This window comes from Notothenia rossii (genome assembly GCF_949606895.1).
Source record: "Notothenia rossii genome assembly, chromosome: 10".
In the NCBI taxonomy this organism is placed as follows: domain Eukaryota; kingdom Metazoa; phylum Chordata; class Actinopteri; order Perciformes; family Nototheniidae; genus Notothenia; species Notothenia rossii.
The window spans coordinates 20,555,786-20,571,384 of record NC_136908.1 but is presented as its reverse complement, the minus strand read 5'-3'; the positions used below and the strand labels follow the sequence as shown (position 1 = coordinate 20,571,384).

At 40.6% G+C, this 15,599-nt stretch overlaps 1 protein-coding gene across 2 annotated transcripts in view; it reads left to right on the top strand.

Annotated features, from left to right (window-relative positions):
* The window catches only part of epha10 (EPH receptor A10), a 147,784-nt gene that overhangs the window by 104,371 nt on the left and 27,814 nt on the right, over positions 1–15,599 (top strand). For both annotated transcript variants that reach the window (XM_079654732.1, XM_079654731.1), the window contains exon 6: positions 13,353–13,477. In XM_079654732.1, coding sequence (XP_079510858.1) covers positions 13,353–13,477 — 125 coding nt within the window. The remainder of the gene's footprint in view (positions 1–13,352; positions 13,478–15,599) is intronic.

Here is a 15,599-nt window from a genome sequence, read left to right as displayed (position 1 = left end):
TTTCAGCATTTAAAATATGTCACCATGGCAGACATCACAAAACCAAAACAGTAACAAAACCAAAATCTTTTAGCTCAAATTAAAACCCATAAGATTTCAATCTTATACAATATAGGCCCAATGAAAACCCTTCACATTAAATCAATCTACCGTAATAACATGTTTTGGCTGGACACCAATGTTGTCTCTGGCACAAACCATGTCCTGAATAATGAATATGAATTGTAACCATTACATCTGAGGTACAGGGTCCTAAAGTTTCGAAACTCTTTCTCTTTGCACCCGTATACCCTAAAATAAAATATGGAGTTTTATCCGGGATCAACAATACATTATAGGGGCTTGATCATATTGTCTTCAGTGATTGTAATGTTTGTGTTAAAAGCATTTTCCCTGTTTCTTGTCTTAAATATTTGGCTTTGTTGATGCTGAAAATGAAGTAGCTGTGATGCGAGAATAATGTCGTACTTGATCTGACAATAAAGGTTCGTTGTATCGTAGATATTCAACAGAGAACACTGTTGGGGGTGGGAGAGTCTTTAAAGTAGTGAACTTACTTTCAGGAGCAGACAGTCATTTTAAATCCCGTGGAGCCATGTCAGTACAGAATATAAACCCTCCTCACACAGACTCAAACCTTGTGTCTTTACATGTGGTTGCGCCTCCACACTAAGATTGTACACCATCAAAACTCACTGACCTTTATGAATACTGCAGCAGGGATTTGGAACAAAGCTAACACACACCTGCACACACACACTCTCACTCTCTCCACCTCATCATCTCTTTATTACCTCTTGCTTCTTCTTCTTTTTTTACCTCCTATTTCCTCCCTCATTTGCCCCCACCTTATCCTGCTCTCCCATAAACTCACTATTCTTAGAAGATAATTTCTCTCCATTCTCTTCCTTCACTTAATCCACAACCGCTCATTCCACCATCTTCCCTTTCTCTTTCGCCTGTCTGCTTGTACCTATAATCACAGCTGCCGCTACCCCTCTGCTTATATCTATCTTCTCTTCAACTCTTTTCCCTTCTTCTATTACTGTACCATTTTAGTTTTTTCTTCTGGGCACGGTACGCTTGTTAGCAGCGGGTGGTGTGTTTTAGCTGGCAGCTGAGGGTCCAAGAAAGCCTGAGGATTAAAGGGCACCGTCTGACTCGGGGAGGTAAGGTGCTAACGGGTGCTATATTACGGCCAAAAATAAAAAAGGAAACAACCACACACATAGACACACAGGGACTCCTTTTACATGTATGCATATACTTAGATTGTCTTTCTTAGAGGATTAATACTATATTAAATCTAGTGACATTAAAGCCCTCCGTTAAACCCAAATACAAATTGAATTCATCTCTTGGAACGTAATGCCTGCACATGCACGGTGGAGGAGTGGATTCCTTCCAGACAGATGGGGTTTATCAGGACTCCCCAGGCCACCAAGGGGAAGGGGGGAGTTTTTGCATGGTGTGTCAAGGATGGGTTGATGCACAAAAGGGAAAGAGGAGAGAGGGGGATAGAAACATGGCTGCAGTTGCGTGAGGAGATGGGGGCATGGGCTGGGTAAATAGTTTTGCCCTGGGCTCATGGGGCCCCTTATGTGGATTAGGGATGCACATACTGTGTGTGTGTGTGTGTGTGTGTGTGTGTGTGTGTGTGTGTGTGTGTGTGTGTGTGTGTGTGTGTGTGTGTGTGTGTGTGTGTGTGTGTGTGTGTGTGTGTGTGTGTGTGTGTGTGTGTGTGTGTGTGTGTGTGTGTGTGTGTGTGTGTGTGTGTGTGTGTGTGTGTGTGTGTGTGTGTGTGTGTGTGTGTGTGTGTGTGTGTGTGTGTGTGTGTGTGTGTGTGTGTGTGTGTGTGTGTGTGTGTGTGTGTGTGTTCTACATGCACTAGGCCATACATGTATGACGACATTTTCATATACGTGTATTACAATGCTTGCATGCTATACGCTCTGTGCATTGCTTCATGCTTGATTTGTGGATGGCCCAGAAAGGAATCCATAATGACATCTAGCCTCTGAATCTGTGTGTCTGGTCATAACACACTTGCGTCGAATGTCTTGGCCCCCAGTGGTACATCCAAAGCGCTTTAGCTGAGGCAGGGGAGAAGAGAGGGAGGCAGGAAGGCTGCGGAGATGGGGTGGAGGTGCGGGTCAGGGAGGAGGAAGGATTGGCATTTCAATATCCTGAGAGGATTACTGGCCAGGCTTTAGATGCCTGGTCCCTGCGGTGCTACATGAGAGGTGGATGCATAAAGGGAGGAGAGGAGAAAGGGATGAATATATAAAAGTGAGGGGAGGGGGAGAGGTGAGCATTGTGAGCAGAATGCCTTTTGGGTGCAGGGGGAAGGAGGCATGCAGTGCAGAGCAAAAAGCAAAAAATAATTCATGTTTTTCTTCAAAATGGTGTGCAAACAGAAACTTTCTTTTGCTAACTATATAGCTATATATTTCCATATGGTGCTATCAACAAATACTATTTACAAGCTCTTGTGCGTGAGTACGGGAGTCAGGAGATGAGAGGAGGACCGTAAGGCCTTGAGATAAAATGGAGGAAATATAAAAGGAACATAAAGATTCAAAGATGTATAGGAGCAAGCGGACGAGGTAGAAATTAAATGCACACGGTACAGAGGAATAAAGATGGAAGGTTGAGGGAGGCAGACATTGGAGGCAATGAAAAGAAATACGTTTTCAGATCAGTAAGCAAAAGTTTTTAAAGCACAATTTGAAAATAATTATTCCTACTCCAGGAACAATAATAAAAGCAAGAATGAAAGCTCTCATTTAAAGTAAAGTTGGCATTTATTTTGTATTTTGCTATGATAATAGGGTTTGGAAAAGGGAATAAACACTTTTCTCAGATTTCTTTTATTTTTCTTAGTTTGTTTTTGCGAATAATTGAAGAGGTTTAACTCCTATGCTTTGGAAACAATGATAAGGGATCCCATCGAGACACTGCTCCTATAAACGGCATAAAGGTTTGGAACCATTCAAAATGTATTGGAGTAAAAATACAAAATGTGGCTCTGAATTGTAGTAGAGTAAGATAATAAAATAGATTATATCCGAAAAACGAACGTAAAGGGTCAAAATTGTACTAACCTATAATACAGCACTTTGATAGATTTCGACCTGCTAACAGTATGCCTGTCTGCCACTTAGGGTCAAATCAACAGAAACAATTAACTAATAGATGTTTAAATAATAACACAGTTAGATTTGTCTCTCACCCCCTTCGTGTCACCTCATGATTTACTCAGAACTCTGATTGACTTCTGAGTACACGTTGCAGTTTGACTGTTTGCATATTCATAAGTCTGAGCCGGAATTAATTTGGGTCTGCACCCCCCCCTCGCATCGTGATGGGGAAAGTGGCAGGTAATGTTTTCTTTTCCATTCCTTCTGAATAAGTGCTCCTCAACTGTCACCGTACAAAACTTGACTTCTTTGTCATTTTGTTTCCAATACCCTTTTTACTTCCCCGTCACCCGCTACACCTTCTCTCCCCTCACCCCCCCCCCCCCCCCCCCCCCAGCCCTCTGCATAGAGGCGTTTGGATCCTCTTTGCCTCCTTAATTAGAAGTGATGGGAAGGTGAAGCTTCAGCAGGCACCAAATGAATAGAGTCATCAAGCTACTTTTCAGGACTATAGCCCAGCCACTTAAGATGCTTTTTCACCCAGTGATGGGAATTTTAATTGCCTACCTCTTGGCTTATAATTTGAGTCTATGAAGAGGCACTCTCAGGGTCTTTAGTATGTGTGCTCTGTATGTGGATTTACAGCCTCTTACTTGTTGTTCGGGGAATTGTGGCGTTCACTCCGGAACAAAGACACAAAGCTTGAAGGTAGTTGGTGACACAAACACACACACAACATCTTATCCTCATAATCAGAGTGCGATACAAGGCTCAAGGGCTGTCTTTGATGCATTTCTTTTGGCAAACCCAGAAGGGGGAAGAAAACACAAACTCTTATCGTCACAAAGAGACTAGAAAGAAAACTTCAAAAATAATTCTCACCTGTCATTTTCCTACTATAATACCCTCTGAGATCTGTATTGTGCCTGTTGAAAGAGCTTGGCAGTGTTTGTGTGGGCCATCTTTGTTTTTTTGTTTTTTTGAGCGGTGTGTTGCTGGAGGGGAGGGGAGTTTGACAGCGTCCTGCTGTTTTCAACGGAGAGAGAAAGTTGTGTAGATATGCAGCTGTCTTTCTGAATGACAGCAGACTCCTCTGAGTGGGTGACAGACAGTTTAGCTCATCACACCAACATCTCGCATGCAGACGACAACGCTTTGTCATTTATTGTGTTCATATTTATACTGTTTTTAACATCTTAGCATTCATAAAAGTTTTGATATGCATTTCAAAAAAGATCAAAACAACATACTGCGTTCTTGTGTTGGCACTTACAAAAAGAGTTTATTCTTTACTTGCGTACAATTACTTGAGTACTGTAGTACACATGTAATATAATTGTTCTCAATTGTCCATGTATTTCCATATCATGATCCTACAAACCACTTCTAGAGCAAAAGAATATCAGTGACAATTGCTTAATATTGTGGTTTTGGTTCTATATGATTTTTTATTCACAAGTTAACTCCTGAAATTATATGAAAAGATCAGGAAATATAATGCGTTGTTATATGTTGAACTGCCAAACTGTATAGGGACAGAGCACTAAGGCAACAGGACAGGTTTTTTTAAATTATTTTCCCTCCCATAAATTCAAAATAAACATTATAAACCAATTGTGTTTTATTACTAGGCATATTAAAGAGGTAAACAGAAAATAACTGTAATAAATGTAATAGCAGCCAAACAGGTGTTTACTGAACAAACCGACCTGCCACAATGACACAAAATGGATTATATAGTGGCTTGGCCAAACCAAATGGAAAAGGAGGGATAATTCAAATGAACAGGTTGCCAAGGCAAAACCCAAATCCCCTCGTTGACGTTGCCATAATTTGGGGGGTGTAATGGCTTTACCCTGTGTGGCTGTGGCCATCACACTCTATAACAAATAGGTCAAATGTGCGCCATCTCCACCAACTACAACATCAAAGGGCCACTTTTCCTTTTGGTGGTACATTCATATGATAATACTTACATTTACTTCGGTGATATTTTTATTGAAGGACTTTTTTTATTGCACTACTGCTATTTAAGTAAAGGCTGTGAACACTTTCTCCAGCACTGCATTCTCCAAACCTAGAATAGCCTACACTTTTGAAGATTACCTCTCTCAACACATTTGCTTTGCACTATGTCAGAAGTACAGGAAAGAGGCTGTAGAGATTTGAGGTTATACGCGCTTGCATTTGCTCTCCTTGCAATTCTGTCAGGGCAGATATAGCTTTCTTCACCCCCCCCCCCCCCCCTCGGCCGAACACCTGCAGCGGGCCTGTGTCAGCCAATCTGTGTGTGTGTTTGTTGTGACTGTGTGTGGCCTGCATTTGTTTTGTCAGAGGTTCCGGGCAGAGTCTGTCTGTCTTGACGGATGGGTCGTGATCGTCCAATGCCTCTACCTTTAGGCTAAAGCACACTGGGCCGGAAGAGTTTTCAGAATCAGTCAGTGGGCAGCTGTCAGGAGCAGTTTCAGCAAGTTGGCCCTAGTCGCTTTCCCATGGTGGGAGTGTGGGATGCCAGATTTGACATGTTTATATGCCTCAGAGTCAACAGGTAGGAGCTATTTTTTTGACATACAATAGGTCCTTATGTTGTCTTTTTCCATAAAAGCATCCTCTTATACGACCCCACATCCTCTCATCTGACTTTAAAAGCATGTGTGTGCAGGAATGTGTCATCTTTCATTGTAAGCTTTCATTCAATACTGGTGTTTTTTGCACAGCAGGATTATGTTGATCGGGCCCTTTTGAATATGTCATACAGCAAGAGACTCTTTGTCCTGCTTGCTGGTTTGCACTCTGTTCTGGTCTTTCTCTCGCCCACCCACCAACTGACTGACACATTTAATCATTTGATCAGTGAGACGCTCCTCTCACTTACACACACATTCACACAGATGTACGTGGATCAAGTCCCCTCCACATATAATCTTGTAGTTGAGATGGAAATGGGGCCGATCCAGGGGTCTTTCCTGCACCATGCCTCACCATTACAGACAAAAGCATCCAAGTGTGTGTGTGTGTGTGTGTGTGTGTGTGTGTGTGTGTGTGTGTGTTAAACCTAGACTCGTTCCTTCTAAACACCTAACGTCCTTTTCCTCTACTGATATGAATGATAATAACCTCAGATAATACCTGTCTGTGGCTATTTACCTCGCCTTTGAGGCATGATCCGGGATAATACTGTATCACTCCTCCTGTTGCTCTTTCCTACCGTATGCTCCTACTTTGGTTATTTGGAGCCGAATAATTGTGTGTACATTTATGTATTCGGGGTTGAGGCATCCAGGCGCTTGGATGCTGATACGGCAGATTAGACTGAGTTGTGAGCGGGGACAGGTTGCCAGATAGCGCTCCACTGCTGGGGCAGGCTGATAGCCACAGATTAAAACAGCAAGACTTGCTGCTAGATAGTGAGACCTGGGTGGGGATGCTGCTTTTATATATAGCATCATTAGATTAGGATGCAATCACATGCATGCACATATAACCACCTGGGGAATGGAGAAATGAAGATGTTGAGATTATAAACTGAATATTTAAACATTTATTTCAGCCATCCACATTTGAAACGTCAAAAGAAAAAACACTTTCTGTCCCAAAAATATTATAAACGCTGTTTTTGAAGGCCTTTATGGGAGGCTTCAAAGCTATTACATTATTTCTTAAGTGTATTGCCATTAAAATTAAGTTGTACTTTACTATTACATGAGTTTAAGTCTGTCGTTTGATCCTGAATCAAGGACGTTTTTAAGAGCTAGATGTTATTTTTCAATGTCCTGCTTTCTTCTTACATCAAGCGGCTGAAAACAGGGTTGTAACTGTTTGATATAATCCAGGCAGAACAAGAAATGCATTGCTTTTAGGTTCCCATCTGGGAGGATATTGCGGTATTTTTCACACACAAATGGAAGTTGAAAGTGTGCAGAAGTGGATTCTAGTATCAGATTGAAGTCTATCAGCAGGATATTTGAAAATCTGATTGCAATCTAGCGGGGAACTAGAATAAATGCAACGGTACATTATAGGCACGTAACGATACATCCTGAGGCGGTTCAATCTTAATGCAAATATGTAAAGGCTCAAATCCATGATACTGTTTTAAAACCGCACAGGGCGCTATCTTCTGTGACTCGCATCACTCGCTGTACCAAAATGCTATCCATGGTTAAGATTTAGAAATAGAGAATGCACCCTACTTCTTTTAAATCACAGGTGTCACACCTATTTGACTTCCCTGAGTCGTAACAGGAAAAAGGTGCTTAGATTGATTGATTTGGAAAAAATATATATTTTCAGCTTTCAGATATATGTATTATTTTGCAATGCGTTCCTCTACCTCATCCCATATTTCTATAGTGTTGTTTGAGAAATAAAGGTTCCTTTTCTAACATAATTTGTATTCTACTTTTGATGAAATCTTGAAAAAGTGCTATTGTGAACCCAGTAACATAAAGTACTGCACAAAAACAGCATAAGCTTTTTGCATCGATCAAAACTTTTGTCAGATAATAATAATAAGAAACGCTTAAGAAGTTAACTTTGAAACTTTAATGACTTTAAGAAATGCACATGCAAATGCACGCTCGGCAGGGATTTAGGAGTCACTGACATAAATGCTTACGGCAGTGGGTGTATAAAAAGCCCCAGGGACAGACAAGCCACAGGAAACTAAATGTTCCAACTCCTCCACTGTCAGTCACATAAATCGCTGCACTATCCGTTTAACCCCAGGTAGAAGCCAGTGGTGCTGTGCCCAGAGGGAACAACGCCCCTTCTTCCTATTAACCCTTTGAACAGAAACAGCCTGACAGAAACAGCTCTCTCAGTAATTTCTTGGCTACACAATTTATTGCTTCACACTCTCTGTACCATCTTCATTCCGAACACACATGCAGCCGCTAACTCTTTAATATGCGAAGGCACACTGGAGAGCGTAAAGTTACACGCGAGGCGGAGATGGTGAGAAGTAGAACAATGAAACCCCCTCCTGATAAGATGGATGGCATCAGAGGCAGCAACAAGTCTGCGGAGAACAGCAGATTCCCCCGAGAACAGAGATGGAGAGAGGACTGGTTACAGGAAAAAGGAGAGATAAGGAGATGGAAAGACTGTTAGTGAGCGCCCAAAGAAGTGAGGAAGAGAAAAGTGAAGAATGTCTGCGAGATGTTCAGGGACGCCCCTGGGGAGAGCAGCTCCTCAGCCTGTCTCCTTTGATAACAACACTGAGATGCCAGTTGCACCTGAGTTGCCTCAGTACATGCATGCAAGAACCTACAGCTGCAGCTGCCATGTTATGCTGTAGTCTGTTCATGGGTTTAACTGACGTAGAGACCTGAGCATAGAGCTGCCATACAGCCCCCAGAGTCAGCTGGTTAAAAAGTTGAGAGCTCTGAAATGAAACTTCACTAAAGTAAGGATTTATCAGATGCATGCTTTCAATCTAGCCTATTAAATGACTGAAAGCAAGTTAATACCAATCTGTGCTTCTGTTGGTGGTGTTTTTTCTATGGGTGCTGGGGATTAGGGTTTGAGGCATACAATAATCTTGCAGTAAATCACTATTGACACGGCCATGGGAAAACCCAAACTTTCCCTGTGACTGCTATGTGAATGTAATAGGCACAGGGAAAGCTAGTTGGCATTAGCTTTAAACTGTTAGCTGTTAGCTGTTAGCTGTCATGCTGGGCCAAGTGACAGCTAAAACCTAACGTTGATGGAGGTTTCATTTAGTTACATTACGATGTGTTTAAGCCGATTCTGTGAAAATTATTCTTTGGTCACGGTAATAATAGAGTTTATAAAAGAGAGATAAGAAAACGAAATGTTGATTGGACTCCAGTTTTGTTAGTGAAAACAAACGGATGCAAGGAGTGTTGAAGTACATGGAATTTGTTTTTTAACGTGACATTGAATTGGGAATCCAAGATCATGGAATTCACCGGAATTGGTATTGACTACTAACATTCTGCTATAAACTTTTATCACTGGAAAACACCTTTATAAAAGGGAAAAGTCCATCTATTATAATGAAGCAATTTAATGTTATAAGTTATAAGCACCTTTTTTACTCCAAGTATATATATATATTTAAAATATTCAGCTAAATATGCATTCAACAGGAAAGATTGCTTATGTTTAACTAGTGCATACAGATGTTTTTCTTTTTAAAACCAAAAATAATCTTAATATACCATGTCATTCATTAAAAAAAAAGGATAAGATATTCCACTTGTCTGGCTTTGGGATTCGGACAAAGGATAGAAATGCACTCCGATTCAACAAAAACTGAATCTGACGAGCAGAGTCTGAATCTATAAAAGCTAAATGATACACAGCCTAGCTTCTACTCACAGCCTATAGAAGTGTAATCACTGAGGGCTTCACTTTCTGCAATTTTGTGCCAAACTTCATCTGTTATACTTCCTCCTGCCTGACTTATGTTGGCTCTCATCACAGCCTCCCTTTGAAGTGTACAGATCATTATCTCTGTCAGTGATTGGTATGTGTACAGCATAGCTTTGGATCCTATCAGGAGCTGTATGTCTTTGTGACAAGTGCCTGTCAGTGTGTCTGCCATGTGATTTCTGCTGTATGATGAGGCTTTAAAACGTCCGCTGCGTACTTCCACAGCAGAGCTTGGAAGGCTTATTGGCCACTAGGCCATTTCATCTTCTATATTACTTGTGAAAATCATAGTGTGTTTGTGAACATGTGTGAGTGTAAATTATTTTTCTGAAGGCATTCGGCATTGATTTCTTCCTCTCAAATACAACGCCAAAACCAACACTACCGGCCATTTGCTGCCATTCACTTGAGTGTGTGCTGTGTGTGTGGGCGCACAGTATCTGCCAATATGCCAGCTAAGTGTGTGTGTTTCTTGGAAAGTATTATTTCCACACAGGAACTATTGCTACTTAGTTGTGTCCACATTTCTCATAGATACTGATATTTTGCAGTTGATCCCTAACAGATTCTCACATATGCAACATTTTTTTCCTAAAATGTTCTAGATATTATCGATAACAAATTATTATTCTGGTTGGCATTTCTTCAAATAAAGTCTAAGAGCTTCAAAAAGAGCAGGTAAGACCTAAGAATTGGCAACTTCCACTTCAATATAAAAGTACAATATATATTAGCGCATGTATAGCACACCAACACATTCAAATTGTGCTCACCTGTTTTTTAAGTGTCAGATTGAGCCGTGATGTGACTTGGTTTGGAGGCAGGCGCCAGTCCTATGCATAATTCAGGACACAAGGAAGGGGAAAAAAGAAGAAAAACATAGCCTGTAGATGCAGAGAGCCGGTTTTCACTGTGTTCATGGTTGAGTGTTAAACTGAGTTTCTCTTTTCACTGTTTGGATTGCAAGGACTTTGACACTTTGTTTTTATGTTTGTCCTTAAACACCTGCCCATCTCTACTCTGCACTTTATATATCCTCCTTTTCTCCCTGTTTCTCAGTAATTGCTTTAGTTTCTAATGAGCCATGCTGTAGTCTATTTCCTCTAAATTATATAATAAATGCCTGTACATATTCATTCAAAATAATCCCTCTGACTGTTTATTTACATTCCTGTTTATGTTCCTTAGCATCTTTCCTTCTCGTTCAATGCCTTTCTTTTCTACAACCCCCCCCCCCTGTGGCTAACTGTACATATCTGCCGCTTATGTTTCATTATGTGGAGGAATTACAAAGACTTGATTCCGCATAGCAAAGTAGTCCAACTTTCAGAGAGCCACTAATTGGCATGATTAGCGTTTTCTGAACACACACTGAATATGTATTTATGAATTTCCAAGTACTTTACATTCAGGCAATAGAAATAGTACTACAGCACAAACATTACAGTGACCCCTCGAGCCAGTTGCATATTTTATGCATCATTACAACATATATTGTAATCTCACTTTATGTTTATTTTATCTATTTCATCTATACTTTAGTCTTCGTGTCTTGTCAAAGATGAGAGAAATGCCAAACAAAGCACAAGAAAAGTGTGCAACTTGTGAGGTGCTTTAGTGACTTCTAATGAGGCATATTGTGGCAATATAGAATGCTAATGTTTTCTTAGGTTATTTACAAAATCAGTATAAAAATGAGACTGAACAGAAATTACATAATCATTTCTAAATGCTCACTGTCTAAAATGTCATATTGAATTATTAAAAGGGCCCTATAATGCTCATTTTCAGGTTCTTATTCGTATTTTTTGCCTTATTTTCCTCATAATGCCTACATACTGCAGCACCTCTTTTCACCCTCTCTCTGAAACCAGAGCCAAGTCTGCTCTGATTGGTTAGCTGGCCGGCTCTGTTCTGATTGTTATAAGCCTATCACTTACAATGTGTTGGAGCACTAACCAATAGAAGCACGATTGTTACTTAGTGATGTCGCTATGTGGCGGAATTAAACATAGGATTAGAATAAAGGAGTTTCAGCAGGGGGCAGTGTGTGTGAGAAACTCCCTCTGGAGGGAACTTTGGGTTGTGAGCCTTTTCAGATCATTGAAAAACACATTAACCAATATAATATACTACAGGAAAGGGAAAACCTATACATAATATGGCTACACTAAATTATTCCGAATTTGCAGTTTTACACCAGAAAAAAAAACTCAGTCAGTTCTTCCTTTTTCATTCAGCCTGATTGGACGGATATTAAATACAATGGTAGAAGCAATGCCACACACATTCAGAGTGTCACCATGAATAATAGATAATAACTGTGTTTTAGACATCAAAAACAGACAGATGGAGATGGACAGTGAGAGGCGGATCGAGTGTGTCTTTGATCTGCTGCCTAAAATGACTAATTTACCCTACTGTTCCAGAGAAGGACTGAAGGAGCTGCAGATGCTATGTGCTTAAATGTGTGTGTGAACACATCGTTTTGTTCTTTTGAGTGACAGGCAGAACTTATTCATTAGTGTGGCTGTTTTCACCGGAGAAAGAGATGAATTGATGGTTAAAGGTCAGGAAAGAGATGAGCAGGAAGTGAGAAATAGCAAGAAAGATGAGCCGTCGACTGATTGGGTGATAGAGAGGAGAATGAAAAGGGATGGAATGAAAACAATGAAAACAACAAATGGAAAATGGACTTCAATGACAAAGAAAGTCCTGCAGCCATTGCCTTTTTTAAAGGCGTTAAAGTAAGTACAAAAACAGAAATAATTATCATCGAGACCAAAGCAATGACAGGAAACGTAACCCTTCCAAAGCCTAAATGGCCAAGGGCTCCTCCCCAACAAAGGCCTTTTGACTAAAATAACTGAACCACTTTATTTTCTTAGTATTTTTGAGTGACAACCCATTTTGCTACTTCATTATACATGGCCTAATTAGCACTTAAGCAAGAGTGGGTGGTGCTTGCCTTTTATCAAACTACGCAACGCCTGTCATATGTTGACAGAGAAACAAAGAACTGGGCTTTCCTCAGTTATGAAATTGTTTGCTTAGCGAACCAATACACACTGCGTCTACATTTGGAAAGCTTTGTCCTGTATCATTAATTTTTCTATTTTGTTCCTCTATTGTGATCAATAAGAGATGTAATATCTGTCAGGATGAATTTCACTGCGGCTCTCCTGGATTGAGTCTGAAAAAGTTTAATTGAGAGACATGGGGAGGAAACAGGGACTCCGGATTGCGAATGTCTCCATCCGTTAGTCTGGTGTCGATACTGTTTTTTCAGTCAATCCATAACTGCATTGATCCATTGTCAGTCCCAATGTACCGAGCACTGTTCAATGCCACGAGTACACTCAGACAAAGAAACGTCCGCCATTCATGGATTGCGATAAAGCTGTCTGCTCTGACACAGCTCCTTTTCAATAAATAATCGTGCCTCTCTGCTTTATGTTTTGTAACTCCCTCTCCTTACATCATGTTGGACTTCCCCAACTGTCCTCATATGCCCTCAATCCATATTTGCTGTCTTTTTCTTTTGCTGTCTTGCCTCAGATGAATACCATAGGGCACACTGTATAGATATATATCGATGCCTGCTTTCTGGCGATTCCTCCTTGTAAGACTAATCATCAGAACTGTACTGTATCCCTCTCTTGACCTTTGCCTTCAAGAAAAACTGGAAATACAAGCGAGTAAAGACTGCTTCTGAGAACACTCTTCAAGCTATTGTATTTATATTGAATGAGACCAAAATCCCCGGCTTCATGTTTCTTCTTTCTCTCCCTCTTTTTTACCTCTTTGTAGCGCCCTCTCTGATCAGCGAGCTGCGAGCGGAGAAGATCGAGCAGAAGGGCCTCACCCTGGTGTGGAGGCAGCCCTCCTACCCAAACAGCAGCCGCACCGAGTACGAGGTCAAATACTACGAAAAGGTAAATAAACTGTTGCATCTCAGTTTTTTTCTACTGCTGTTCTGCTAAATAACTAACCAAAACTTTGATATCCAGTAAACCATTTTTCTTCCGTATCGGTGCATACAGGGATCACTATGAAATAAGAACCTGCAGTTCAGAAACCCTGTCTGTATAGGTCATGCACCAAATCCTACATTTCCCATAATGCATCGCCTTTGATTAGACTTCTGATTGTCTCCGAAATGCTTGCTTCTTTCAACCAAAGGCTTCTGTTTTGTTAAATAGCATTAAGGTTTATCTTTATGTAACGTGTCCTTTTAAAAACAGTGATTAAAAGCCAATATATGAGTATTAGCTTTTTTTTACATCTCTTTATTATTAATATCCAAAACAACCTCACAAATCTAGTATCACTCCAGCTGGTATCCATGGCTACAGCAAACACCAACATCTTCATCTTTTATATGCTTTGGGGAACCATGCTAGTGTGCCAGAAAGCTTAGTTATTGTTAATGTACCTACAGTACATTCATGTTGAAATGAGGACGGAGAAAATGAGATGTCTTTACAACACTTTCCACAAGATCAGATTATTCTCTTTAATTTCTAACTACTGAGTTGTTGTAAAAAATTATGTATTTCGAGGGCCAATTATGTATTACCCTGAGTCCATATTACTGCCACATTTTCTTTTGCTTTTATGGATAAACACTGTAATTTCATCGGCCTTATCTGGCTCATTTAACATAGCACTTAGTCAGATTGTGGCCGCCCCGCCGACAAGCCTTAGTCTTCACAGTAAATCTGTCATGCACGTAAACCACAGCTGTCACGCTAACACTCCTCAATTTTCATACGCCACGTTTATTGGCAACTCCAGGTCTTTGTATTGGGCTGTGTTACACTCGCACCCATTTTCTCACCTCCCTCTCTTCTCTATGCTTCACCATATTTAATAAAGCCCTGTTTCTCACTGCTTCACTCCCACAGATTTCGAAAAAAAGAGGGAAATATTTAGAGGAGGGATGGGTGAGGAGAGACTTGAGGAAAGAGATAACAAAACAGGAGAGGATTTGGAAAGAATGAGGTGCCTGTGTGATAACCGAGGGAGAGAAAAGGTTAGAGAGCGTATTAGGGACAGATGAGGGGAAGATGACTTGGTGGAAAGATGTTTGTCAGAGCACAGGGATGGAAAGAAATGAAAGAAGATGCTTTGTGGGGCTTGATGCATAAGAAAATACCTCGGAGGGAGGCAGAAAAACAGAGAGGGTGAAGGATAGAGGAAGAATAAGAGTTAGACAGGAAAATTGGTGGCAGGCCATGAAATGAAAAGGCAATGCAACTACAGTACACTGCACCAAATATCCTATTACAGTATGAAATATGGCTTTGCTTAGTCAGTATACAGCCTTTTTGTCTCTTCCTCCTTTTGCGGTTTGAAAGCGATGAGCCTCATAGAGCTGTTAAACATTCAATAACACTGTAACTTATTTAAAAAAAAAAGTGTTTTATCTGGATTACACACTGCATTTACAGCAATAATGGCCGACAATTGTGATGACTCATAAGGATTAAATAACAGTTTATTCATAATTTGACATTTCTGAGTGTCATCGCTGACTCTGCTGTTGTTTTCCTCCCACCACTTATCTTTTCTGCTTTGTTCCTCTTCTCTGTGTCACATACTATATTAGCTCACTCCACATTAAACATGAGCTTCCATTCTCTCCCGCTAATCTGTCTTTATTTCATTCCCCCTGACGTTAGTTCCACTTCGTTCTACCCTCTTTGTGCAATGCTACTCTCTCGCATTCAAATAAAAAGGCAATAAAGATAATGTAAGTAGCATTGTGCCCACTCGAAAACTCCCTTTCTCTTATTTTACCGTGACTATTAAATCAGATTTATCATCAAAGCTGTAACAGAGGCTCAATGTTGATTAGAGGGATCTCGTTGACGTGCAGAATCACGGCGTGCAGAGATACAATAAGGACTATTTGTTGAAAGAAGGCTGGAAACAAACATATCGGACAACAAGTGGAGTAATGATGTTAATGTGTCACCTACGCACTGCCCCCAGAGTGTCACCTAGTGTGAGTCATTGTAACGGAGATAAAGAAATTAGCACCATCTTTGATTT